The sequence below is a fragment of the Oculina patagonica genome, chromosome 5 (assembly GCF_052425735.1).
Source record: "Oculina patagonica isolate OP01 chromosome 5, crgOcupat, whole genome shotgun sequence".
Taxonomy (NCBI): Eukaryota; Metazoa; Cnidaria; class Anthozoa; order Scleractinia; family Oculinidae; genus Oculina; species Oculina patagonica.
This window is the reverse complement of record NC_135762.1, coordinates 3,484,136-3,512,099: the sequence shown is the minus strand read 5'-3', so window position 1 is coordinate 3,512,099 and position 27,964 is coordinate 3,484,136. Positions and strand designations below refer to the sequence as shown.

The window sequence follows — 27,964 nt, the reverse complement described above, 5'->3', positions numbered from 1 at the left end:
ACTTTAATTATTATTTGTAGTACATCAAAATGTCAAATAAAAGCATCAAATTTTAAGCTCAAATTTGCAATTCATTTTTATATAAATAATAACGAATTTAGTTAGCCTTGCACCCTCTTCGGTATTATGAAAATTGTTTACATGTGTGCTTTTATTAATATTTTCTTGAAAAAACATCGTTTTTTGGCTAATCTTGTTTGCTACTTTAACTAGTACTTGTACATCAAAATGTCAAATAAGAGCATCAAATTTTAAGCTCAAATTTGCGATTGAGGCGCACAATTTTAAACAAGTCATGAAATAACACCCGATATAGACGGTACCGTTATCAGCATAAAATCCTTAAATGTGCACTGTGGCTTTATAAAATGAACACATTTACAAACAACACTATCGAAGGGAACCAAATGTTAAGTTTGCATAATCGAAATTAATCGAAATTTCCTTAGAGGTAATAATAATTCACCTGCACGATTTACTGTACTTATCACATGATGAAAAACCGACCCTTGAATTTAATATATTTTTGTAAACTTTGATGCTATTAACTGCAGTTTGTTTGTTTCGAGAAGATTTCATTCTTTCACTTAAGTTTGAAAGTAATTCACTAAAATGATGATATATACATGGAAAATGCATAATAAGAGTTTCGTAGACAGGATTTCCGCAAGAATGCTATAACAGCTTTAGCCGACTTGTTTTGCATTCAGTGCATTTTAAACTAATAACCGGTACCGGACCGTCTTTCACACGATAGTTTTTCGCCCGGAGTTAGAAGGCCTAAAAGCTTACATTGAAGATGATTTAGTACTTTTAAAAACCACCAAAATGGAATGGCTACAATACTTGCTACACTAACAGGACACTAACAGATTGATCATGAAGTGAATCAATTTTATACGCCACCCGACAATCCGAATTATGGACCGGAGTCAATACACTAAATGGAACCCTAGACCAAACTTCGAAGATATTTTCCCTTGTGGTAGCTTAGTGTTACTTCAACGCGAGGCTAATACAAACCCTTTTACACTTAAACGGAAAATGTGGATTTTATTGACATGAGGCTGGTTTTAACAGCTCAGAATAAAGCTGGTTCATTCATGATACATTCATAAACAATGACTTTTTACACGAAGAATCGCCATGTGGCAGTACTACTTGTAGCTGCGGTTTAATTGTGTTATCTTTGCCTGTTACCGTGTTGAGCGAAACTGTATTTTGGTCGCCCTTAACTCGTAAAAACCTATGTACAATATAGCCTTCAATATATAGTCTACTTTTTCATGATATTTAGGATACATTGACTTACTGCGAAGTATTGCGAGTTCCTTTATTAAGAATCATTAAAGCACTTGTCAAAATAGAAGGCTGGCCAATTAAACTCATAGAGTAATAATATTATAGCCCTTTGATATGACTGCTTTAGCCAACGTTCTAGCAATGTAAATTTAACACAAAAGTACAATATACGTTTTAAAAGGCAGTCATACAGTATTATTACAAGTGCACTCAGTGATCGGAAAACTACTGAGTTAACAACGCTTAAAGACAAACTTTTGATCGCAATAAATATATTGGTGCATAACAACACTCCAATCGCTGAGTAGTAAGAAAGTCTGTGTATAAAAAAAAAACACAAATCAACGAAGCAGGGCCGCTCGTACAAGTTCTCGACGCCATTTTCCTTCTAAGCAGAAGTCGATCGCTGGGACCAAGCTCTAAAATGTTAATAAACCGAAGAAGTAAAGCATGGAATGTCCGATAGGTAAAATAACTTCAAGAGCATCGCAAGTCTATTGAAAAAAAGGAAATATGAATAAAATGGTGTTGCCGACATAACATATCAACACAGTACCTGTAGATCACAAATTTCAACTGATAACTTTCTAATGGTAAATAACGGTGGAATATGTAAACCAAAACTATCTGACCTAGAATGAAGGATTGATGAAAACAATCATGCCTAGACTCACAATAAGTTGTTTTCGGCAGTCGTCGCCAATTGCAATAGGTATACTAACGAAGCTATAAGTCTGACTCCGCCATCATCGCTGTTTGTAAAGAAGCGACGAGTCGGCCGTGGAATGTTTCGAATTCAACTGCGTTGAAAATCCAGTTTATTCAAAAGAAGACAACCTAGCCTCTTCTTGGGCATATTTTCGTCCTCGAACTTCATGATTACGATCTTGTTCGCGTTCTTCTAACCTTCGATCGAACAACACAAAGCAAGCAGATGGTGTACCGTCATTAATCGTCATCAGATCTTCAGGATCTTTCCAGTAGCTCCTATTGCAGAACAGGAAAGAGAGGCCTATACTCTCGCTATCATAACCATTGAATTCTCATGACTCACCAAGCTCTTTTGATTTGATAGGAAAAAGAATGTGATTTTGTTGCTAACTGCTAGTCTGTGCACGCGACCGACCACGATTTAAACACCCTCGTGGCTCGCAGAATCTAATTCCTTAGTGAAAAATCCATTTGCAGGCTCAAAAAGAATGGACGAATCTTACTTCAATTCTTCCCAGTCAGTTCCTTCTGTGTCCTGAAGTCATGTAAAAACTTAAATTTCTTCTTAAAATATTCGGTTTGTGTAAACTGTTGGCGACTGTGAAAATCAAAGTTAAGGTTGATCTCGAAATTTCGAAACATTTGCCATGGTTACTAGGCGAATATCCTTAGGGAGGGTGGGGTAGGTACTTTTCCCTTAAAATGCACAATAGAGCTGGCTCTTGTTTGAGTTATTCTGTTACAGACTCTGGCAAGTTCTTCATATTTAAACAATTACACCAAACAACCCACAGTTACTAATTTCCTGTCACCACTCAGATTCTTATCTCAACTGCAGCTTACCTATGTATTATTAGCCCGGGAAATAACGAACCACGTCACAGGGTCGAATAAAGCAAATTATAGCAAAACCAAACATTCAAATTTATAGCGTCTATCGCTGGATGCGATCATGGGAATTCTATGGCAAATATTCGGATTTCCAACATGCAAAGCAACCATGTTAAACAGCGTGTTCGCTTTTGGCTTTTTAAGCTAATACTGATGTTTGTGCCTTGTTTTTAAATGAATATTTTATTCATTCATTCATTCATTCATTCATTCATTCATTCATTCATTCATTCATTCATTCATTCATTCATTCATTCATTCATTCATTCATTCATTCATTCATTCATTCATTCATTCATTCATTCATTCATTCATTCATTCATTCGTTCGTTCATTTGTTTCTTCTTTCGTTCATTCAAAAACTTGATGCATGGAGTTTAAAGGCAAATGTGGACAAGTCAACATTCTGTACTTTTGTCAAATGCTCAAACGAACTGTTTATGCTTTTCGTGCAAGGGAGAGGCTCAATTTGCCCTAACACTATTTCTAAGCAGCGCCTGTAGCTGACTAGCAAATTGATTTGACAAAGCGAGATGTTTTTTTTTATTGCGCGTGGGCGTTTCCTTCTATAGAGTGTAATAGTGGATCTTCAGGCCTTGGTAGCTATAGGTTAAAAACATAACTAATGTAAATGACATACTGTCCTCGCAAAGAAAAAAACAACCGGAAATTATGATCGTTTGCACGACTGCACCTGTTCATCTCAGCCTTCGGTAAACAATCACTCAAAACATGCTAGTAAAGTCTTCCTTCAATAAAAAGTAAAGTCTTCTTTCAATTTTTCAATTTTGTTCGTGGATGCGTGCAGACATCCTGCATGTTTGATTCCTTCGTCTCCATGCAGGCTGGTGCCGATAAATGAAATAGACTAATATGTATTTCTGCTAAGGAATCAACGTCATTGTGAATGCACCAACTTGCCTTCGATTGTATTACGTTGGATGCTGCATATTTCTCCTCAAAAACGAGAAAACGGGGCCCTGCAGAACGTATTAAACGTTTCTTAAAGTTTTGGAGAAATGACAACCAGTTTTCATATCGATGCCTGAACATTTGGGCTTCTAGCTTCGGCATCATTTGCTACTTATATACGAGATGACAACAAGTATTATTTCCAAAAACGTTCGTGTCCTGAGACAGCTAAAATATTTTGTCTTAAAGATATTGCTGTTTTATCTCGGAAATAAGAAACAAAACACTCTGGCAAAGTTTTACACGAAGAGCAGTTAACCGACGGATGTGCGTCGTTCCAATAGCCCGAACCTTTTGTCTTCAATAGCTTTTCAATCAAAGCAGCGTTTCAAGCCGGAAGCACTTAACAGTAAACTCGGAAATTATAACCTTACCACAAATATGATTACAAAAATGTAGAACAGGGTTAAAATGCTGTCTTGAATTGTTTTATAATAAAAAACCAAGCGTTTTCGACACCAGTTATCTTATTGGTTTAAGTCCATCCACGATTATATGTCGTTTAAATTACAATGCACTTAATTTTCGAGTCAGCATTACTGCGCAATATAGCACAATTTATTGTTTCATATTGAACGAACAAATTAAGTGCTATATTGCCAAGTTGTTCCTCATGGAATAACAGGGCAAGGTAGAAACTAAAACAAAATATTCCCTTAAATTACCAGAATGATGGACTTTTCACATTTTTCATCAAGTACCTGGAGTTTGTCCATAACCCTAAATCTGCACACGAGGAGAGCACCCTTGTTTTACTCCGTTACAGACCTTTCCATGTCCTTTACAGTAATTCCACAAAACCGAAAACCTGGAATCGATTTAATGTGTTATTCGCCCGGGAAATAAGAACAAGATCACCACTATAAACGAATTATAGCAATAGTGGACACTGAACTTTTTGGCCTCTATATCACCAAAAGCGATCATGAAGCTTTACTGCAAATGTGAAAAGCCCAGGAAAAAAGGAATTGGAGTACTAACAGTGATATGAATGGATTTTATATCGGTTTAATATCCAGAAAAATATATTAGCAAATAAACGGATTGAGTCCGCTTTCCATTGACACAGCTTGTGCGCTCCATTCCGCGAATTTTTAACATCGTCATTCAATTCCATGGTCGACTTCTCCTTTTTTACAAAACATTCAATTCAATTTTACTGCTTAGGGCTTTTCAAAAGCCGAATGGCTGTTTCCGTAAACAAAGTTTTTAAATACAAAAGAAAGGTTAAAGGTCGTTTTAAATGAACGTTAAAATGGCTTTCGTGCAGACTAGTTCATTAGTTATCCAAAAAGGAAGGAAATCAAGGACACGTGATTTGAAAATTGCTATTTTACCTAGCCACTGACCAAATCAAACAATCTATGAATATCGGCTTAACTCGGATGCAGATAAACCATGCATTACAAAGGATAATAAGGGTAATTGAGTTGTTATTCACATAAATGAATTGCACGTCTTTGCAGTGCCACGTTAAGTATTTTTTTATCTCCCATTAGCATGCAAAAATAAAGGTTTTATTCGTATCTTATACTGCCTTGTATGCCACAGTGTCGCCCAAACAAACATCAGCGTTGTCTACAGTACTTTATTTTAATTTGACACGTGATATTTAATACACGATTACTCACAACAAAATCTTAGCGTTTTCCAAGCATTTGTCCGTGTAAGACCGAGTCAACCGCTATCTGCACGCTCCTATTTAAGATCCGAGGCCCACATCATTGTACCTTGAGTTATCGGGATGTTCGCGTCAATCGGGTAAACGGGATCCACTTATATGTATAGCTGTAAGTTTTCACTGAATGGATGGTCCCTTCATTTACATTTTTATCTTTGGAGCTTGTAAGTGAAACTCATATGCATGCAATGGTGCCAAACATGCATAGCCTGACAGACGTAGCTCCCCTAAACATAGTGTAGAATGCGGTGGTAAATACTATTGTATGGGGACTGTACATAAATATGGAGGTAATGACATTTAAATTAACCTTTTTCCATTATTGATTATTCATTAGGAAAAGGAGACTAAAATGAAGACAGAACGACAACGTCGTCAAAAGCAGAACAAAGGAGCTTCTAATTCTACTTCGAATGGTGGCCAATGTGATAATCGAACTGAAGCTTCTCGACAAGATATCGAAAACGGATCAACTTCAGAGGCCTCTTACAGTTTTGCTGATGGCAGCCTTCTCAGAAGCCAACACTGCCACGTCGACAGAAAGATTAAAGAAGACAACAGCATCTATCCCGCGAAGTCAATATATAAGCAGTCCGGGATGGACAACGAAATGGCTTCAGGCATAGATTCACTGGACATCCTTTTCGATGGAACTTGGCGATCACCGACTTCTCCGAACTTAGCAAGCGTGTCAGACGTTTTTGAAAGAAAGCTGTCTTCCGAAAGCATGGACTCAGATATCCTCAACTCGAGCTTGGATTTTGCACCAAGTCTAGATGATGTATTTGATGTCATTGATGAAATGGATTCTTTTGAGCCGGGTCTGCACATGAATGCGCCCATGTCAACGCCATCAACCCATGTAACGCCCCAGATTTACAGGTGTAGTAGCCTTTATCAGCTGCCCAGCTGCTCACATCCGTGCAATTCATTCCAGGGCTTTAACTTTGGTCTCGTGAAAGGTCTTCAAAACCCTTCACGTGGTATAATTACGGCCATGAGAAGGCTTTGTGAGTTACTTTCAAAACCAAGATCAGATCATTTGGAATCTGTCTTTGTTCGCCTTCTTAACAGCACCGTAACCGAAATGGAAGATGCCACACAACCTCAATTCAAGCGTCCCAGGAGGAACAATGAGAGGCTATCTGTTCCTTATAGACAGAGGAAACGGCCAAACAAGTCTGCAAGCGATGCTGAGAGAAGCTTCGAGTCAGGCAGTCGTTCCATCACTTCAAAGTCACAGTCTCTGCCAGCTATTTCCACCAGGGCAGACAGGTGCACAGAAAGTGTGGATTTAACTGGCTTAGAAAAGAGCGAGAAAGAACAGCAACAAGATAGTAAAGAGAGTCAAAAAAACCCTTTCATTGCTCTTGAGGACACTATGTCAGCCTTTATGAGCAGTCTGTCTAATATTGCAGCCAAACAAGAGAGCTAGAGGAAAAAATATATAACTTTATATACCGAATTTATACAATCGTTTAAGTATTTTGGCGGTCATGTGTTTTTTGTATTCTCCAGTTCTGCCGCTGTAGCTGTTATGTGTGTTAAAAAGTAGTCCCTTGAATTGGCTCAAATCACAGGGTCCTTTTAAATTCAGCGCTCTCTCGAGTGCAGTCTCAGTTTATTCTAGAAACGAGGGAGGCTGGCTTTTTTTCTCTGACAGTCGAAAGGTGGTAACAAATCCAAATCCAAAAGAAAGGTAAACACAGCAAGAAAACCAAACAAACACTGAAATGAACAAACAGTAAATGAATTTATTTATTCATTATTGCACTGATATAATCCATAAGTATAACCTAACATGGAGCATATCGCTAAATACCTGTAGTGGTAAGAATACAGGAAGTTTGCGAGAAACTAACATATCATGTACATACGCTAAAAATTGTATTACTGATAAACTAAATAATCGAAGCTGGAAGTACTGCGACAAATAAACTATAAAGTGATACAAAGTATTTGTAGTAAAGGAGAGATTTGCAGTAGCTTAAGTGATGTAAGTATTTGTACAAACAAGCATTAAACGTATTAACAGTATAAATCAGATGTTTGACAGTAGTAACATAAAGGTTCTACGGTTTCCCACTCCCCCCACACCCCCCCACCACCCCCACCACCCTTTTCCCGGCCGAGTTTTTGGATTACAGAAAAGCTAATCAAAGTTTTTCATGACTCCAACCATGTCTGCGGTTACTATCAGTAGAAAAAGGAAAATTTGATTATAAGCCAGCGTGGGCTATATTTCCAACGATGGACCCATGCTTTTCATTTTGGCTTCCTTTAGAAACGTTTAGAAGGCCCAGGGGTGTTACTTGGGATTTCACTGAATTCACGGGGATTGTTATAGTTTGTTATGCCATTTCTGGGCATTATCTGCGGATCTATGTACATGCACACTACGTGTCTGCTCCTCGTGTGTAGAGAATAAAATCCTTGTGTTGATCTGGGTTTGTTCTCGTCATGTTTGTTCGTAAATCCTGATTCCACGGACCCGAAACCACAACATGGTGTCAGAAGCGGTCGACCAATAACTTCGTCAGGATTTCCAAGCGAATTCAGGCACCAGGCCGGTGCACTGTCACGGTTTTTTTGAGCAGAACATGTACACATCGCATCGCAAACCACAGCGAAAACAAACATGGCGGAACTCGCCGGTCTACCAACTCCACGCATGGATTGGTCTTCATCGGATGTGCGCCAAGCAGTCAGAAAATTCAAAAACGTGTGTTAACTATACTTCTCTGGTCCCCTAAAGGACAAAAGCGAAGAAGAGCAAGTTAGTTATCTGTTAATATGGTCAGGCGAAGAAGGCATCGAGCTGGTCTCCACGTGGTCGCTCACAGGCGATGAAAAGAAAAAGCTCAGCACTTACTGGAAAAAGTTCGAGGAATACGTAGCTCCCAAAAGTAACTTCAGATTGTCGCGATACAAGCTTCGCACCTTAAAACAGGAACCGGGAGAAACTGTCGACTACTTTCTCAAAAAGGTTCGCATCCTAGTGAAAGAGTGCAAGTACACAAGCCCTAATGAGCATATCATCGACGCGCTAATCTTCGAATCTAACAACCCGCGTGTACAGTCTAAGCTCCTGGAACACGATGCGACCCTCACACTCGACAAGGCGATTGACACTGCAAGAACTCAGGAGGCGACAAGCAACCAGCTACAAGATAAACGTGGCAGCCAAGACACCACAGTAAACGCCTTAAGACATATTGGAAATACGTGGGAACGACCAGCACAGGATCCCCCCAAATCGCAAGAGACCAGATGTGGACATTGTGGGAACTTTCATGACATGTCTGCACAATCACTCTGTCCAGCACATGGAACAAGGTGCAAGGCTTGTGGCAAGTGGAACCATTGGAGTCAGGTGTGTCGTTCCACCCAAAAGACCAAGACTAGCAGTAGACAAGCCAAACGTGCTGGCCAAGAACACAAGCAAAGACAAGGAATAAATGCTCTGGAGTCCACTGAACCAGATGTTGACGCACCAACGGGAGGCACACCATGTACTTCCCAACTGTACTTTCACTCCTGTGAATAGACAGTCTATCAAAGACCGACACCCAAGCAGTACTACGGATCCAAGTTAAATCTGGTCAGTGTGTTACACCCCTACTATGCAAAATTGACACAGGAGCTGAAGGGAATGTCATCCCTGTAAACACGTATCCAGAATCAGCCTACGACTCAGATGGTGCTCCTCTTGGATTAACTTCTTCTGCCAAAACCATCACTGCCTTTGGTGGTCAAACTATACAGCACTATGGCACATGCTCACTCACCCTGTCACACAGTGGTTATTCCAACACCTACCCATTTCATGTGGTGAACACTACTGGGCCTGCCAACCTGCAGTGACATGAACCTAGTCACCTTGAACTACAGCATCACTACCCAGCAAGACCTGACTTCCACACAAAAACCTGTGGGTAACCCAGCTGCCAAAACAGAAATACTCCAGCAGTATCAAGATTGTTTCAAGGTTATCGGCTGTTTCAAGGGAAAATTTCACATCACACTAGACCCTACTTTTCCGCCTGTTGTCATCCACCACGACATGTACCGGAGGCCCTGCGTGATTCACTCAAAAAGGAACTTGATGAGCAAGGCATAATTGCCAGGGTTGATGAACCCACTGACTGGGTCATGATCAATTCCTTAGTATGTGTCACAAAAAGTAATGATGCACTCAGACTCTGTCTAGACCCTAAAGACCTCAACCGAGCCATCACACGCCCACATCATTGAACTCCAACATTAGATGAGGTTCTTCCCAAACTGGATGGTGCAAAGTATTTTTCTATCATTGACGCCCGCAGCGGGTATTGGAACATACAACTGGATCACCAAAGCTCACTTTACACCACCTTTAACTCGCCACATGGCAGGTACAGATTTCTGCGACTTCCATTTGGGTTGATCTGTGCCCAGGACATCTTCCAGAAGAAGGTTGACGAAACATTTGGCGATTTACCCGGAGTAACTGGCATAGCTGATGACATCATCGTCTGTGGGTACAAAGGTGACCATAGCGATAATGATGCTAGCCTCAGAGCCGTCATGAAACGCGCACGTGAAACTGGCCTCCGTTTCAATGCAGATAAATGCAAGATAAGATGTTCCGAGATACCGCTCTCTGGTCACATCATCAGTGCCAGTGACCTAAGGCCAGACTCACAGAAAATGGAAGCAATTGAGAAGATGGACTCTTCTGGAAGCCTTGCCGACCTGCAATCCTTCCTTGGCATGACGCAGTTCCTCAGCGAATTGTACCTAACTTAGCCTACATATCATCCAACCTATTAGACCTGACCAAGGAGAGCAGTGACTTCCAGTGGGGCCCTGAGCACCAGTCTGCTGTTGACAAAATCAAAGATGCAATCACATCTGCCGGTTCGCTTCAGTTCTTCGACAGTGCGAAACCAGTGACTATTCAAGTTGACGCATCCCTACGCGGTCTTGGGGCAACCCTTATCCAGGACAGAGGGCCTGTCGAATACAGAAGTAAGCTCCTGACTGAAACGAAACCCGCTACTCAAACATCGAGAGAAAAATGCTAGCCCACCTGTTGTGCATGGCCTTGAGAAGTTTCATTACTATGCATATGGGCGACACATCACTGTTGAGACAGACCACAAGCCATTAGAAGCGATTTTCAAAAAATACCTCTCAACTGCTCCACCACGCATTGCAAGAATGATGCTCAGGATTCAGAAGTACGACGTGAACATCAAGTATGTCCCAGGAAAGGAAGTACCACTGGCAGATGCATTGTCTAGAATCAGCCCATGCCCAGGGGACACAATTGAAGGGCTTGACGTGTCAGTCCATGAACTCCACCTACATCTAAATGCCAGCCCAACAAGAATTGACCAAATAAAAGAAGAAACATCTAAAGATGAAGTGCTCCTCTCCCTCCGCACAGTCGTCACACAGGGATGGCCCAACACAAGATCAGAATGTCCATCACATCTTCATGCCTATTGGAATTACCGTGATGAATTAACTGTTGCAGACCGCGGTATCATCCTAAAGGGCACACGCATCATGATCCCAACAAGCCTACAGCCTGCCGTGTTACAGCAGTTGCACTTTGCACACCAAGGCGCAGAAAAGTGTAAACACCGTGCCAAAGGATCTGTGTTTTGGGCCAACATAAACCGTGACATAGAGGAAATGGTCAAATGCTGTGCTCCTTGCAAAGAAATCAGAACCTAAATGTGAAAGAGCCTCTTGTGCCCCATGACATTCCACCTAAACAATGGCACATGCTAGGATCTGAATTGTTTTTCCTGGAACAATTTGGCTTACCTGCTGGTATCAGACTACTACAGCAAGTTTCCATTGGTGAGGAAATTGGACAACATGCGATCAGACACAACTGTTGCACATTTGAAAGCCATATTTGAAGAGCATGGAATCCCAAACAAACTTGTCACAGGAAATGACACACAGTTCACATCTGCCCACTTTCAGGAATTCAGCAATACATATGGTTTCGTTCATGTTACGACAAGTCCATACTTCCAACAAGCTAATGGCTTCATTGAAAGAACTGTTCAAACTGTGAAGATGCTCTTAAAAAAATGCAAAGAATCTGGTGCAGACCCTCATCTTGCCATGCTATGCATGCGAAGCACGCTGTTTGATTATAACATCCCATCTCCAGCCGAACTGTTGAACTCGAGAGTGTATCAAACCAACCTCCCAGCAGTTTCTAAGCCCAGCCTTTCTTTGTCAGCAGATGGTGACGTAAATGTCAAACTTCAAACAAGGCAGGACCAGCAGAAGTCACAGTATGACAAAACCTCAAAGATCCTTCCTGCCTTACACCCTGATGAAGCAGTGCGTGTACGAAACCCACACAGCCATAAATGGGATCCTGGTGTAATTAAGAGCATTGTCCAGGCCCCTCGCTCATATGTTGTTGCCATGGCAAACGGTAGTACCTTAAGGCGAAACCGCTGGCACATCCGCCCTACTGGAGAGAAGGTCAAAAAACAAGGCAACAACAACACAGGCATGACAGAACCTGAAGCAGTATCACCAGATATAGGCTGCACCACAGCACCCAGTGCTCAACCAAGTGGAATCACCTCAACCAATGCAATTACTTCAGTAACCCCCAGCACATCTTGCCTCACATCACCAGCAGAGCATGTGTCCAGAGAGATTCTACTCCGCCACTCTTCCAGGATGGTGAAACCACCTGACAAGTTGAACCTACAAACTGAACTGTGATATGCACATTTTAGACCTGAGTTTCTGTTTGCTTTTGATTGAAGACTCTATTCGGACAATGGACACTTGACAATATGATAATATTTTCAGTTTATTTTTATTTATTTATTTGTTTACTTAAGTACCCTGTCTAGTACTGTTCTTTTTGCCTTCTTTCTCAGAAGGAGAAGGATGTTATAGTTTGTTATGCCATTTCTGGGCATGATATGCGGACCTATGTACATACGCACTACATGCCTGCTCCTCGTGTGTAGAGAATAAAATCCTTGTGTTGATCTGGGTTTGTTCTCCTAATGTTTGTTCGTAAATCCTGATTCCACGGACCCGAAACCACAACAGGGATGATCCTAGGATTTTTTTGTGTTTAAAAAATTCGATTCCGGGATTTTTTTTGGTAACTTGGCTGCGTAGTTCTTTGAATAAATTAAAAACAGCTGTTGATTTTTGCGGGTCAATGTTTGGTGTAGGTATTTTTTTGGGTTAGGTGGGAAGCCCTTGGGAATTTTTTTAGGTCTTGATTTTTGCCCTCATTCGATCATTATGACTGAGGATGATTCCAAACTAAAATCGAAACACTGTTCATCCGCATTTATTTGTTCTTCACATGTATTACATGTTCCAAATGTTCGCTGCAGGAATCTCCTGTCCGCATGTAAGTTCATATGGGATTCACTCGCGCGCTGTTCCCATCTGTGGCTTTGTAGCTCATATGGTAGAGCTCGAGCAATGGTCATCCAACCCCAAGGTCGCGGGTTCGAGTCCCGCCTGAGCCACTAAATTTGTTTTCATTGGCAACGATTCCCAGTGTCTCAATTCATTTATTCGATCATCCCCTTCACTTGGCTTATAATCAAATTTCCCTTTTTCTATTGATAGTAACCGCAGACATAGTTGGAGTCATGAAACACTTTGATATGCCTTTCTGTCATCCAAAAACACGGTCGGGAAAAGGGTGGTGGGTGGGTGGGTGGGCGGGTGGGTGGGGGGAGTGGGAAACCGTAGAACCTTTATGTTACTACCGTCAAACATCTGATTTATACTGTTAAAACGTTTAATGCTTGTTTGTACAAATACTTACATCACTTATGCTACTGCAAATCTCTCCTTTACTGCAAATGCTTGTATCACTTTATAGTGTCTTTGTCGTAGTACTTCCAGTTTCGATTATTTAGTTTATAATACAATTTTTAGCGTATGTACATGTTAGTTTCTCGCAAACTTCCTGTATTATTACCATTACCATTTTGCACAACAATTTTTGCAAAAGCTGTGACATGTCTACTATATGTTCATGCAGGTATTGAGCGATTTGCTCCGTGCTGGGTTATACTTATGGATTGATATCAGTACAATAATGAATTAATGAATTCATTTATTGTTTGTTCATTTCAGTGTTTGTTTGGTTTCTTGTTGGTTAGCCTTTCCTTTGGATTTGGACTTGTTGAACTAGCTCTCATCTATCAGGGAAAATAAGCCTGCGATCTTTACCTCTCTCGTTTCTGCAATAAACTTGGGCTGCACTCGAGAGAGCGCTGAAGATAGAGCTTGTGGTTTGAACTATTTCAAGGAACTACTATTTAACACACATAGCTATTAAAGCAGCAAGACTGGATAATAGAAAAAACATAAGACGGACATAGAAACGCCAAAATAATTAAACAACTACATAAATTCGGTATATATAAAGTTTTCTATTTTTTTTACTAGCTTTCTTGTTTGGCTGCAATATTAGACAGACTGCTCATAAAGGCTGACATAGTGTCCTCAAGAGCAATGAAAGATTTCTTTTGACTCTCTTTACTATCTTGTCGCTGTTCTTTCTCGCTCTCTTCTAAGCCAGTTAAATCCACAGTTTCTGTGCACCTGTCTGCCCTGGTGGAAATAGCTGGCAGAGACTTCGACTTCGAAGTGATGGAACGACTGCCTGACTTGAAGCTTCTCTCAGCATCGCTTGCAGACTTGTTTGGCCGTTTTCTCTGTCTATAAGGGACAGATAGCCTCTCATTGTTCCTCCTGGGACGCTTGGATTGAGGTTGTGTGGCGTCTTCCATTTCGGTTACGGTGCTGTTAAGAAGGCGAACAAAGACAGATTCCAAATGATCTGATCTTGGTTTTGAAAGTAACTCACAAAGCCTTCTCATGGCTGTGATTAAACCACGTGAAGGGTTTTGAAGACCTTTCACGAGACCAAAGTTAAAGCCCTGGAATGAATTGCACGGACGTGAGCCACTGGGCAGCTGATAAAGGCTACTACACCTGTAAATCTGGGGCGTTACATGGGTTGATGGCGTTGACATGGGCGCATTCATGTGCAGACCCGGCTCAAAAGAATCTATTTCATCAATAACATCAAATACATCATCTAGACTTGGTGCAAAATCCAAGCTCGAGTTTAGGACATCTGAATCCATGCTTTCTGAAGATAGCTTTCTTTCAATAACGTCTGACACGCTTGCCAAGTCAGAGGAAGTCGGTGATCGCCAAGTTCCATCGAAAAGGATGTCCAGTGAATCTATGCCTGAAGCCATTTCGTTGTCCATCCCGGACTGCTTACATATTGACTTCGCGGGATAGATGCTGTTGTCCTCTTCAATCTTTCCGTCAACACGGCAGAGTTGGCTTCTGGGAAGGCTGCCATCAGCTAAACTGTAAGAGGCCTCTGAAGTTGATGCGTTTTCGATATCTTGTCGAGAAGCCTCAGTTCGATTATCACATTGACCACCATTCGAAGTAGAATTAGAAGTTACTTTGTTCTGCTTTTGTCGACGTTGTCGTTCTGTCTTCATTTCAGTCTCCTTTTCCTAATGAATAATGAATAAGGAAAAAAAAGGTTACTTTAATTAACTTCATTACCTCCATATTTATGTACAGTGCTAGTGTCCATTGCATGCAATAGTATTTTCCACTGCATTCTACACTGCCTGCGCCTGTTAATGTTAGGGGAGCTACGTCTGTCAGGTCATGTTTGTTTGGCACCTTTGTATATGAGTTTCACTTACGAGCTCCAAAGATAAAAATGTAAATGAAGTAACCATCCATTCAGTGAAAACTTACAGCTATACATATAAGTGGATTTCGGTTTCTCGAACCTCCCGATAACTCGAGCCAAAAGTCGTTTCCCTTGGATGAGGCCTTTTTACGGCGGAAGGTGTACATGTCTCCCGTCTCAACTTCAAAGGTTGTCATGTCGCAACTAAGAATGGTCTGCATGTCGCTGTCGTAATTTCGTCTAAAGACGGACGCGAGTAACGGAGCAGAAGTTTCTCAGATATTTTAATTTCTCAAACAACTAAAAAATACGTGAGTAACCTAGGTACACAGAGCAGGAGTCTTTCTGGTATTTTCAGGGTGGCTAATGGGCTGGAACATTAACCAGCTACTTCAAAACCAAAACAATAACTTTTATGTTGGACTTTTTTTATGTTTATTACCAGCGAAGCAAATAAATAAAATAAAACTAAATCATTGTTATTTCTCTCCCCACATGGGATACCCAACGAGAAAATTTTACTATAGGTGTCGGAACATCGTTTTTACGTTACAAGTGCCCATTTTGTGCGATTTAAAGCCTTATTTTTAAACGCTAAGAAAAGTTATCTTTTCGGATACGCTAGCTGAACTTTCAAACTTCAGAAAAATTTAGGAACCGAAATTTACACCGAAACGGTCTGCTGGGTGCCCCTGTATTTTAATAAGGCAGTTCATTGTTTTAAGTATCTAAACCAATTAAAAACGAGCAGGAGTTTTCGACTAATTAAAAAACGACGTGACTCTGAGCATGGTAAACGCAGCAGGAGTTTCTCGTGCATTTTTAAAGAGCCGTTAAGATTAATTTAATTATTTGACAGATAAAAACACGACGTGTCTAGCTTTAGAGCACAATAGACGTGAGTAACCAAGGTACAGAGAGCAGAACTTTCTCCGTTGTTTTAAAAAGGCAGTTAATGTTTTTAAAGTCTCGACCAATTAAAAACGACATTACTAAATTAAGTACACATTAAGCAGAAATTTCAGAATTTTTTTTAATCACGTGCACCCCTAAACGAGATCTCGACAGCTAAAAATATTGGCGTTTTCTTCTTGAACACCCTAAAGTAAAACAAAAATCCGTAATTTACAACGGCCTTGAGAGAGACGACGAACATCCCCGTTCCTTTCATGTAGGAGTCCCCCACCCGGGCTTAGTTCCTTGCCTCCGGGTGGGGAATAGGACCGGGTGGGGGATAGGACCGGAAAGATGCCGGGGCTTAAGATACTGGGAAAAGATTCTTCAGTTTTTCAATGATGTGGGCCTCGGATCATAGATAGAAGCGTGCAGCGATGTTTTTAGCGGTTGACTCGGTCTTACACGAACAAATGCCTGGAAAACGCTAAGATTTCGTTGAGCAATACTGTGGCATACAAGGCGGTGTAAGATACGACTGAAACCTTTATTTTTGCATGTTAATCAATAGGAGATAAAAAATACTTAACGTGGCACTGCAAAGAGGTGACAGCCATTTATGTGAATAACAACTCAATCATCCTTATTATCCTTTGTAATGCATGGTTTATCTGCATCCGAGTAAAGCCAATATTCAAAGATTGTTTGATTTGGTCAGTGGCTAGGTAAAATAGCAATTTTCAAATCACGTGTCCTTGACTTCCTTCCCTTTTGGATAACTAATCAACTAGTCTGCTTGAAAGTCATATTAACGTTCATTAAAACCGACCTATAACCTTTCTTTTGTGTCTAAAAACTTTGTTTACGGAAACCATTCGGCTTTTTAAAGAACCTAAAGCTAAAATTAAATTGAATGTTTTGTTAAAAGAAATAGTCGACCATGGGATGACGATGTTAAAAATTCGTAAATGGAGCATACGAGATGTGTTAATGGAAAGTGAACTCAATCCCTTTATTTGCTAATTTATTTTTCTGGATATTAAACCGATATAAAATCCATTCGTATCACTATTAGTACTACAATTCCTTTCAGTTCTTTCTTTGGCTTTTTACGTTTGCAGTAAAGCTCCGTGATCCCTTTAGTGATATAGAGGCAATAAATGCCAGTGTCCAGTATTGCTATAATTCGTTTATTGTGGTGATATTGTTCTTGTTTCCCGGGAGAATAACACATGGGATCGACTCCGCGTTTTGTTTGGTGGAATTACTATAAAAAAATATAATGGAAAGGTCTATAACAGAGTAAAACAAGGGTGCTCTCCTGTGCAGTTTTAGGGTTATGGAAAAGACCCAGATTCATGGGGCTTGATGAAAAATGTAAACGAATCCATCATTCTGGCAATTTTAGGGATTGTTTTTGTTTTAGTTTCTACCTTGCCAAGTTATTCCATGAGGAACAACTTGGAAATATATAGCACTTAATTTGTTTGCTCCCTTCGAGAATTAAGTATAAACGACATATAATCGTGGATGGACATAAACCAAGAAGATGACTTTTGTCGAAAACGCTTGGTTTTTATTATAAAAAAATTCAAGACAACATTTTTACACTGCTCCACATCTTTGTAATCATATTTGTGGTATGGTTATAATTTCCGAGTTTACTGTTAAGTGCTTCCGGCTTGAAACGCTGCTTCGATTGAAAAGCTATTGAAAACAAAACTGTCCGGGCTATTGGAACGACGCACATCCGTCGGCTAACTGCTTTTCTTTGCGTGAGTGTTTTGTTACTTATTTCCGAGTTAAAACAGCAACATCCTTAAGACAAAATGTTTTTGCTGTCTCAGGACACGAACGTTTTTGAAAATGATACTCGTTGACATCTCGAAAGTAGCAAATGATGTTGGAGCTGTATGCCCCAATAATCATGCCTTCACCAGCTTTCCCATAACTCAGGCATCGATTTGAAAACTGGTTGTCATTTCTCCAAAACTTTAGGAAACGATTAATATATTCTAGGGCCCCGTTTTCTCGTTTTTGGGGGAGAAATCTGCAGCATCTAGAGTAATAAAATCGAAGGCAAGTAGGTGCATTCACAATGATAGTGACAATGACGTTGATTCTTTAGCAGTAATACATGTTAGCCTATTTCATATATCCACCAGTCTGCATGCAGACGAAGGAATCAAACAGGACGTCTGCACGCAGGCCATGTATACACAAACAAAACTGGAAATTGAAGGGAGCCTTTACTGACATGTACTGTTTTGAGCAATTATTTACCCAAGGCCGAGATAAACAGTTGCAGTCGTGCAAACGATCATTTGCTTTATTCGACCGTGTGACGCGGTTCATTATTTCGCGGACTGATAACACATAGGTAAGCCGCAGTTGAGATTAGAATCTGAGTGGTGGCAAGAGATCAGTGACTCTGGGCTGTTTGATGAAATTGGCTAAACATGGGGAACCTGCAAAAGTCAAACAAGAGCCAGCTCCATTGTGAAGTTTTAGGGAAAAGCTAAGTACCTACCCCACCCTCCCTAAGGATATTCGCCTAGTAACCATGGCAAATGTTTCGAAATTTCGAGATCAACCTTAACTCTGCTTTTCACAGACACCAGCAGTTTACACAAACCAAATACTTTTAGAAGAATTCAAGTTCTTAATTGACTTTAGAGCACAGAAGGAACTGACTGGGAAGATTTAAAGCAAGATTCATCCATTCTTTTTGAGCCTGCAAATGGATTTTTAGCTAAGGAAATCGATTCTACGAGCCACGAGGGTATTCAAATCGTGGCCGGTCGCGTGCACAGTCAAACTAGCAGTTAGCAACAAAATCACATTCTTTTTCTTATCAAATCAAAAGAGCTTGGTGGGTCATGAGAATTCAATGGTTATAATAGCGAAAGTATAGGCCCTTCTTTCCTGTTCTGCAATAGGAGCTACTGGGAAGATCCTGAAGATCTGATGACGATTAATGACGGTTCACCTTGTGCTTGCTTCGTGTTATGCGATCGAAGGTTAGAAGAACGCGAACAAGATCAGAATTATGAAGTTCGAGCACTACCACAAATGGATGAAAATATGCCCAAGAAGAGCTTGTCTTCTTTTGAATAAACTGGATTTTCAACGTTGAATTCGCCGACATTCCACGGCCGACTCGTCGCTTCTTTACAAACAGCAATGATGGTGGACTTTTCAGACTTATAGCTTCGTCGGCCGGGTCAGATAGTTTTGGTTTACATATTCTACCATTATATTTATATTTATTTTGGAAAGTTATCAGTTGAAATTTGTGTTCTATACGGTGTTATCACATGTCAGTGACATTATTTTTATTCAATTCTTCTAAACTTGTAGTTGACTTGCGATTCTCTTGAAGTGAGTTATCCTATCTGATCGGACATTATGTGCCTGACTTGTTTGGTTTATCAACGTTCTAGGGCTTGTCCTCAGCGATCGCCTACATTTTGTGTACTTCTTAGCAGGAAAATGACGCCGAGAACCGGTACGAGTTATTTTGCGAGTTATTTTGCTTTCGAGATGTGTTAATGGATAGTGAACTCAATCCCTTTATTTGCTAATATATTTTTCTGGATATTAAACCGATATAAAATCCATTCGTATCACTATTAGTACTACAATTCCTTTCAGTTCTTTCTTTGGCTTTTTACGTTTGCAGTAAAGCTCCGTGATCCCTTTAGTGATATAGAGGCAATAAATGTCAGTGTCCACTATTGCTATAATTCGTTTATTGTGGTGATATTGTTCTTGTTTCCCGGGAGAATAACACATGGGATCGACTCCGCGTTTTGTTTGGTGGAATTACTATAAAAAACATGGAAAGGTTTGTAACAGAGTAAAACAAGGGTGCTCTCCTGTGCAGTTTTAGGGTTATGGAAAAGACCCAGATTCATGGGGCTTGATGAAAAATGTAAACGAATCCATCATTCTGGCAATTTTAGGGATTGTTTTTGTTTTAGTTTCTACCTTGCCAAGTTATTCCATGAGGAACAACTTGGAAATATAGCACTTAATTTGTTTGCTCCCTTCGAGAATTAAGTACACTGTATTATAAACGACATATAATCGTGGATGGACATAAACCAAGAAGATGACTTTTGTCGAAAACGCTTGGTTTTTATTATAAAAAAAATTCAAGACAACATTTTTACACTGTTCCACATCTTTGTAATCATATTTGTGGTATGGTTATAATTTCCGAGTTTACTGTTAAGTGTTTCCGGCTTGAAAAATAAACGCTGCTTCGATTGAAAAGCTATTGAAGACAAAAGGTCCGGGCTACTTGTTTGGTTTATCAACGTTCTAGGGCTTGTCCTCAGCGATCGACTACATTTTGTGTACTTCTTAGCAGGAAAATGACGCCGAGAACCGGTACGAGTTATTTTGCTTCATATATATCATTGTTGTTCGGTTATATGTTATAGTTCAGTTATAGTATTTTTTATTATTTTATTTCATCGGCATGTACTGCTAGGTGCCTAACCAGCCCCATCAACCCGAGTTTTAAATAAAATTAGTTATTTATACGCGCATCTCTGCTACGTTGAATGACCTAGCATGTAAGTTTTGTGTAGTATTTTTTTTTTCTAGAGTGAGTGTTACTTCTTATTGAAGAAGAATTGTTATACACATAATAATATGCGATCAAAAGTTTGGCTAAGCGTTGTCAACTCAGTAGTTTTCCGATCACTGAGAGCACTTGTAATAATACTGCCTTTTGAAACGTATATTGTACTTTTGTGTTTAACTTATTATTCTACATGAATGGACCAGCTATATAATGAGCTGTTAAAACCAGTTTCATGTCAATAAAATCCACATTTTCCGTTTAAGTGTAAAAGGGTTTGTATTAGCCTCGCGTTGAAGTAAGCTACCACAAGGGAAAATATCCTCAAAGTTCGGTTTAAGGTCCCACTTAGGGTACTGACTCTGGTCCATAATTCAGATTGTCGGGTGGCGTATAAAATTGATTCACTTCAATATGTTGGTGCCTTTTAGTCAAGCAAATATTCCAGTTTGGTAAGATTTGTAAGATTTTTAGGCCTTGTAATTCTGGGCGAGAAATTATCGTGTTTTCAAAAGAGGGTCTGGTTATTAGTTAAATGCACTGAGTTCGAAACAAGTCGATTAAACTGTGATAGCATTCTCGCGGAAATCCTGTCTACGAAACTCTAACAATGCATTTTCCGTGTATGTATATCATCATTTTAGTGAATTACTTTCAAACTTAGGAGAAAGAATGAAATCTTCTCGAAACAAACTGCAGTTAATTGCATCAAAGTTGTGAAAATATATTAAATTCAAGGGTCAGTTTGTCATCATGTGATGAGTGCAGTAAATTGTGCAGGTGAATCAGTGTTACCCCTAAGGAAATTTCGATTATTTTCGTTTAATTTCGATTATGCAAACTTAACATTTGATTCTCTTCGATAGTGTTGTTTGTAAATGTGTTCATCCTATAAAACCACAGTGCATATTTAAGGATTTATGGTCATAACCGTACTCTATATCGGGTGTTATTTCATGACTTGTTTAAAATTGTGCCCCTCAATTGCAAATTCGAGCTTAAAATTGGAAGCTCTTATTTGACATTTTGATGTACAAGTAATCATTAAAGTAGCAAACAACATTAGCCAAAAAAAGATGTTTTTTCAAGAAAATATTAATAAAATCACACGCGTAAAGGGCCTGTACACAATTTTCATAATACCGAAGAGGGTACAGTGCCAACTAAATTCGATATTATTTATATAACAGTGAAATTTCTGACCAACCTGAAGTCACGTGTTCGAGATCAGGCCAAAAAGTATGCAGCTTGAGGTGTAAACTGTTTGGTAGATCTGTCCGGTTGGGCTTTAAACACCTGACTATAAGGTGACAATCTTTATATGCAAACGCAGGTTACTCGGTATCAATAGCGAATGTTCGAGACCCATGACGGTGCTAAGTATTTTAAGAGTGTGCTCTATAAGGGTCTCGGCCGCACCCACAAACCTCGCATAGGTTTATTTGAAACATTTTTTGTAATCATATTTGTAGTATGGTTATAATTTCCGAGTTTACTGTTAAGAGCTTCCGGATTGAAACGCTGTTTCCATTGGAAACAATGAACCGTGACATTGACATGACGCATTTCCGTTCGTTAACTGCTTTTCGTGTTAACCGTAGCGTGTGTGCTTTGTTCCCTTTTTCCTAGTCAATACAAAAAAAATCCTAAGGACAAAATGTTTTTGCTGTCGAACATGAAATTACCTTTCTTGAAATAATACATGTTGACATCCTGCAAAGAAACGAACGACGCCCTGCCTGACCAAATATACGAGAAAACGTTATCTTTTTGCCTTTTTTTTCTTACAACTTCGAATCCACCTATTTTAAGACACGTTATACTTTCTCCAAAACGGTTTATAGGTTCTGCAGACAAGAAAAGCCCCTAGGTTTTGTTCTCAAGAAGTGGTATGATAATACTTAGTCTATCGAAGGCCATCAAAAGGCAAATAAATGCATTTGCAACGACGTTGATTCTTTGGCACGTGTAAGCCTACTTAATGTATCCACTAGCCCGTATGCAGACGAAGGAAGAAAACCGGAGACGTCTCTGCGTAGGAAAATTAAAATTTGACGGTAGTGTTTTAAGGTTCTTGACCAAGACTAAGGTAGTTGAACAGGTGCAGACACGCAAGCAGTTTCCGGTGTTTTTTCTTCTTTGCAATCGCAGATGTCATCACTCAAATTATTTAGTTATGTTTCTAAGCTATGAAGGCCCGAAGGCCAACTAACGGTCGATAGAAGTTATGCACAATATTGTAAACAGGAAACACCCACGATGAAGTGCCTCGCTTTCGAGTGGATAAATTTGCTTGTCAGCAGCAAGCGCTACAAACGCTGCTTATAAAATAAAACAAAACAAAACAGAAATTCTAACTAGCTTCATGCTTTTCACAGTTGACCAAATTCAGCCTCTCCCGCGCAAGGAAAACAGCACATGTTGTTGAACGAGATCTCAGTTCAAAGTTCCAAGGACTCTGGTCGCCCACGCATAACGGTTGCTACGCTTCAAAGCGTGCCAATCACGATCCAGTATCATACCCAACTTTGCGGCTTCGCGCCACTTGACTTGTCAACTAATTTGAACTAATCTGCGTGCACTTCACGTTTCACTGAATAACTCCTCAAAACAAGAACCATAGATCCCTGATTTGTGAGTGTGCTTTTATTAACTGACATACAATAGAACAAGTGTTGCATGCAGGAGTTAAGCTCTTCACTATCATTATATATCCGATGCCACCTTTTCTAGCAGAACTGCCTCAAATAAATACAGTTCGTGTTTATTTTACACTTACTAGGATGGGGTTTGTTATTCAAATTTGTAAGTGGCCAATTAGCGCTACAAAATTAAAGTTTACGTACTCATCGAAAAATTAGTGGCCTGCAAGGGCAGACGGCTTTCTGAAAAGATTTTTTCTCGGCTGGTGTAGCTCGAGCCGAAAAAGCCGTCTACTCTCGCAGGCTAAAAAAAATAGAGAATATTATCGCAAATGCTATCTTTTCGTTCTCCTAATCACCGTTATATGTTTATGTTAATGACATTTCATGTCCGCTACACCACTTAGTATTTAGTAATTTTCAATACTGGCTTTACAATCTGCCTCATCATCACGCATTGCTTTTACTGACATCACTTTTGAGACTTTTTGGTGGAAATGATTGAAAGAGAACAATCTACCGAAATGAAGAGGCAAATGGCATTAGTCGCTGATTTAATTTAATCTGTAACAAGTTTTTCCTGCTATGCCAGCTGTTGTGAGATTATCGCTCGCTCTTGTTTCTGTAAAATTGCTGGATACCCGCGTGGGCGAACGAATGCAAATTTTTCTATTTAAATTGAAACTCAACAAGTTTCAAGATTGCTACTTTGTATTTCCGGAGCGTCACAAACTGATGGTTTTACAAATAGTTTTTACAGAAATATCCGTTTAGCAAAAAGTTACGTTTATTCTTTAGTAATAGCAGCCTAGACGCTCAAAAAGAACCCCTTGCAAAGCGGGACCTTAGTCATACTATTCGCTTATTTGTACTAGAGATTTTTATCGTAAAAGCGATACAAAACAACCTTTTCGCAGCTCTTCGGTATTGTTCGGAAATCGTCGGAAGTGCTCGGTCATTTTCGTTGTTCTTCTGTCAAAGATACGCTGACGTAAGGTATACAAAATAATTCCTCCCCAGCTGAACACTTAAGTGTTCGGAATTGTTCGCAAGTGCTCGGTCATTGTTCGTGTTCACTATAAAATACTCGTTGACGTAAGGAATACGAAATGCTCCGTCACAGCTGAGAAGATAATTGTTCGGAATTGTTCGGAATTGCTCGGTCATTGTTCGTATTAAGTGTAAGAGGCTCTCTGACGTCAGGAATACAAAATTATTCCGTCACAGCCGATCAGTTAAATGTTCGTTATTGATCGGAAGTGGTCGGTCTTTGTCGGACATCTGTAAGAGACTCGTTGACGTAAGGAATACAGAACAATTCTTTTAAAGCTCATCAGTTAAGTGCTCCGAATTGTTTGGAACTGTTCGGTCTTTGTCGTTCATTTGCTAGAGACCTGCTGACGTAGGGAATACGAAATAATTCTTTCAAAGCTGATCAGTTAAGTGTTCGGAATTGTTCGGAAGTGCTCGGCCATTGTCCGTTTCTTGTAAGATCGATATGGGGTCCGTTTCGCCCACGCAAGGAGTACGAATGAACTCCATCACCTCATCAGTCAAGCGTTCAAAATGGTTCGGAAGTTATCGGCTGCTGTCGGTAAACTTCGAGAACAAATTGTCACTTGAGGTGAGATGTTTCTAGACGCTACATTCAATGTTTTTTTCCTTTTCCCCCTTGTTTTCTAAGATCTTTTGACAGAAATGAAACGCTGCACAGAAAATAAAGCCTGCTCAAAGGGGACTAACATGACCATTAGAGTAGCAAAAGTATCTGTTGTCCACTGATGCTCTTAAGTATAACACTCTTTTTCTGTAATAGACCAAAGTTTTTATTCGCCGGGCCAGTTGAAGGACGTTTCTGGGCTAGAAAGCGTTCAGTTACGTTTTTAATTTCCCATACATTTGTCGGTATTTTCTCTGCAGTTTTACGTTCCGGTTCGGTAAGTTGACGCGGTTCGCGGGAAAAAATTATAGACAAATGTATGGGAAATTAAAAACGTAACTGAATGCTTTCTGTTCCCGCTACATCCTTCAAACTTGGTCAATAAAAACTTTTGCCTAGTATCTTAACTTTACAATTCATAAGTTGTCCAGAATTCAATTTTTTGTTAAAGATATTTGCCGTCGGATTCCATACAAACACTGTAATTTCTACCCGCTTTGCCTACTCGTCAAGATGGCGTCGTAAACCGTGATAAGGTCTATCCAGCAATCAAAACTAACAGCTTGCGGACCTCTCCTAGAAGCGTTTTTGGGAGAACAGTTTCGTAGAAAGTCCTACACCAGAATTTATTATTTCGCCAAGCACAATCCTGATGAAACGATTTGTGAAAAGACGGCAGGGGACTGAATATCTTGATGAACCAATTTCATGCTGCGCTAACGATACCTTCAGCACTGAAACCTGGGGCGGGGGCTGAGCCCCTCAAAAATGTTTGTTTGGAGGGCTAAGCCAACCCCCCCCCCCCCCCCCACCCCCTGCACCTTGCTCCGCCGCCTATGAGTATGTTGTCTCAACGGCTAGTCCAAGTTAAGCGATTTGTTTAACTACTTAATATTTTTAAGTGTTTTCAAACAGTGTAAGAGGTTTCTTTGTCTTTCAAATAAAAAGAATATATATTTATAGCACAACTAAGGTAAAGCGCGCGCACTGATTGGTTAATTTACCGTCTACTATTTGCCCATGGGTGTACGCTGACGTATGCCTTCAACCTGAGCGCGCGCACTGATCTGATGCAACATGGCACAAGAAAGTTCTGCTACTTCACGAGTATATACATATTTTCTCGATTTTCCTGTGAATTTGAAAAGCTAAACATAAGAAAATCCATCTCCCCATAATGCTGAAAGACTTTTAGGCGTAAGGCACGTCTGAAATCAAAAATTCAACAAGTTTGCTTGTTTTTTCATTTAGGTTTTCGTCAGCGTTTACGCGAGCACTACACGCAATTATTTACATAGGCGCGCGCACTTTTACCTTAAAAAAAACTGCAATAAATCGCCCAAAGATGTGCTATAAAACAAATGGTAAACGCCATAGCGTACACTATTGAGTTATGGATGTACTTGGGAGGCTTGCTAAGCACTCAAGAAGGTAGAGTCGCACTCGGCTAGTGCCTCGTGCGACTCTTACGCTTCTTTCTTGCTTAGCAATCTCCCGCGTACATCCATAACTAAATAGTGTACGCTATAACGTTTACCATTTGTTAATTTGAACCTGTCGCCACGTAAAAATATAAAAATTTAATTATATATGTTAAATATATTCCGTCAGTTTCCCATGTTTTTTTCTTCCTGCAGCCGCGGTTAGTCATTTAAATTAGTTATGTTTCAAATCTACAAAGGCGCGAAGGCCAACCAACGGTCGATAGAAGGTACGCACAATACTGTCAACTAAAAACACCCACGAGCAGTCAGCAGTGATGAATATATATATATATATATATATATATATATATATAAGTATTTCGCTATGGAGGGGATAAATTTACTTGTTAGCAACAAGCGCTTCTTAAAAAAAAAAAATAGAAAAAAGGGAACTAAATAACTTCATATTTTCCACAGTAAACCAAATTCAGCCGCTCCTATGCGCGGATATATATAGGTTATTCACCAGCCGGGAGGTCCGTATTGGGAAAAACTGTGCCCGAGGTCTTGGATACCACCCGAGGCCGCAGGCTATGTTGTAAAACATATCAATAAAACATATCAATCGGTTGCTTGTATGTCCGGGGTGGGCACTCAGGTATGTTTTGGGTGGGTATGTGCCGCCCGGGTATCCAAAGTAGCACCCCGTTTTAGAAAGAATTTGCATCCAAAATGATACCCCGTTCTATAAACAGTTCAATTTTTTTACACCCCGTTTTGGCTGCTATTAATTTGAAAATTTCGCGCGTTGATCATATCCCGTTCTTGAAATTGTCTCTAAAATGGATACCCCGTTCTGGATCGGGAGCCCAAAATCACGACCCCCGTTGCGCGGCGCATACCCGTATAGGTAATTTGGGAGAGTACCCCCCCCCGGGCAAGTATGTTCAAAAAACATGCCAGCTGGCACGTCCAGTTTCATACCCTTCACTGCGATATTCACGTCATTGATTTGTTTACTAATCTGAATTAATCTCCGTACACTTCACGATTCACCGAATAACTCCTCAAAATAAGAACCATACTGTAGATCCCTGGTTTGTGTGTGCTTTGATTTTAAATGACATCAACAAACAAACAAACAAACAAACAAACAAATAAACAGATATTACCCGCTTCATCCAATGTGATTGTCTTAAATATTTACAGTGCGTGTTCACTTTACGCTTAATTTTATTTTTTTTTTTTTTTTTTTTTTTTTTTTTTTTTTTTTTTTTTTTTATTTATAATTTTTTTTTTTTTTTTTTTAAAAAAAAAAAAAAAGAAAAAAAAAAAAAAAAAAATATTATCCCATGGAAAAAAAAAAAAAAAATTAATATTTTTTTTTTTAAATTTTGTGGAAAAAAAATAAAAAAATAAAAAAAAAAAAAAAAATTCCTAAAAAAAATAAAAAAAAATCA

At 39.7% G+C, this 27,964-nt stretch overlaps 2 protein-coding genes and 1 pseudogene across 2 annotated transcripts; 2 read left to right on the top strand and 1 right to left on the bottom strand.

The window, feature by feature from the left end:
• Window positions 1-5,909: 5,909 nt before the first annotated feature.
• Window positions 5,910-7,204, top strand: LOC144653984 (uncharacterized). Its single transcript, XM_078514116.1, has one exon. The coding sequence runs from the start codon at window positions 5,910-5,912 to the stop codon at window positions 6,990-6,992; it is 1,083 nt and encodes a 360-aa protein (XP_078370242.1). The 3' UTR covers window positions 6,993-7,204.
• A 991-nt stretch (window positions 7,205-8,195) lies between these two features.
• LOC144653982 (uncharacterized) lies at window positions 8,196-10,623 on the top strand (annotated as a pseudogene).
• Window positions 10,624-13,984: 3,361 nt separating this feature from the next.
• Window positions 13,985-22,049, bottom strand: LOC144654870 (uncharacterized). The gene is made up of 2 exons (XM_078515105.1): window positions 21,986-22,049; window positions 13,985-15,105 (listed from the first exon to the last, which is right to left on the bottom strand). The coding sequence occupies exon 2, from the start codon at window positions 15,088-15,090 to the stop codon at window positions 14,008-14,010; it is 1,083 nt and encodes a 360-aa protein (XP_078371231.1). The 5' UTR covers window positions 15,091-15,105; window positions 21,986-22,049; the 3' UTR covers window positions 13,985-14,007.
• Window positions 22,050-27,964: the final 5,915 nt, after the last annotated feature.

Bases quoted from the DNA above. Each gene is read 5' to 3' on its own strand.
- LOC144653984 (XM_078514116.1), top strand. From the start codon at position 5,910: ATGAAGACAGAACGACAACGTCGTCAAAAGCAGAACAAAGGAGCTTCT.
- LOC144654870 (XM_078515105.1), bottom strand. From the start codon at position 15,090: ATGAAGACAGAACGACAACGTCGACAAAAGCAGAACAAAGTAACTTCT.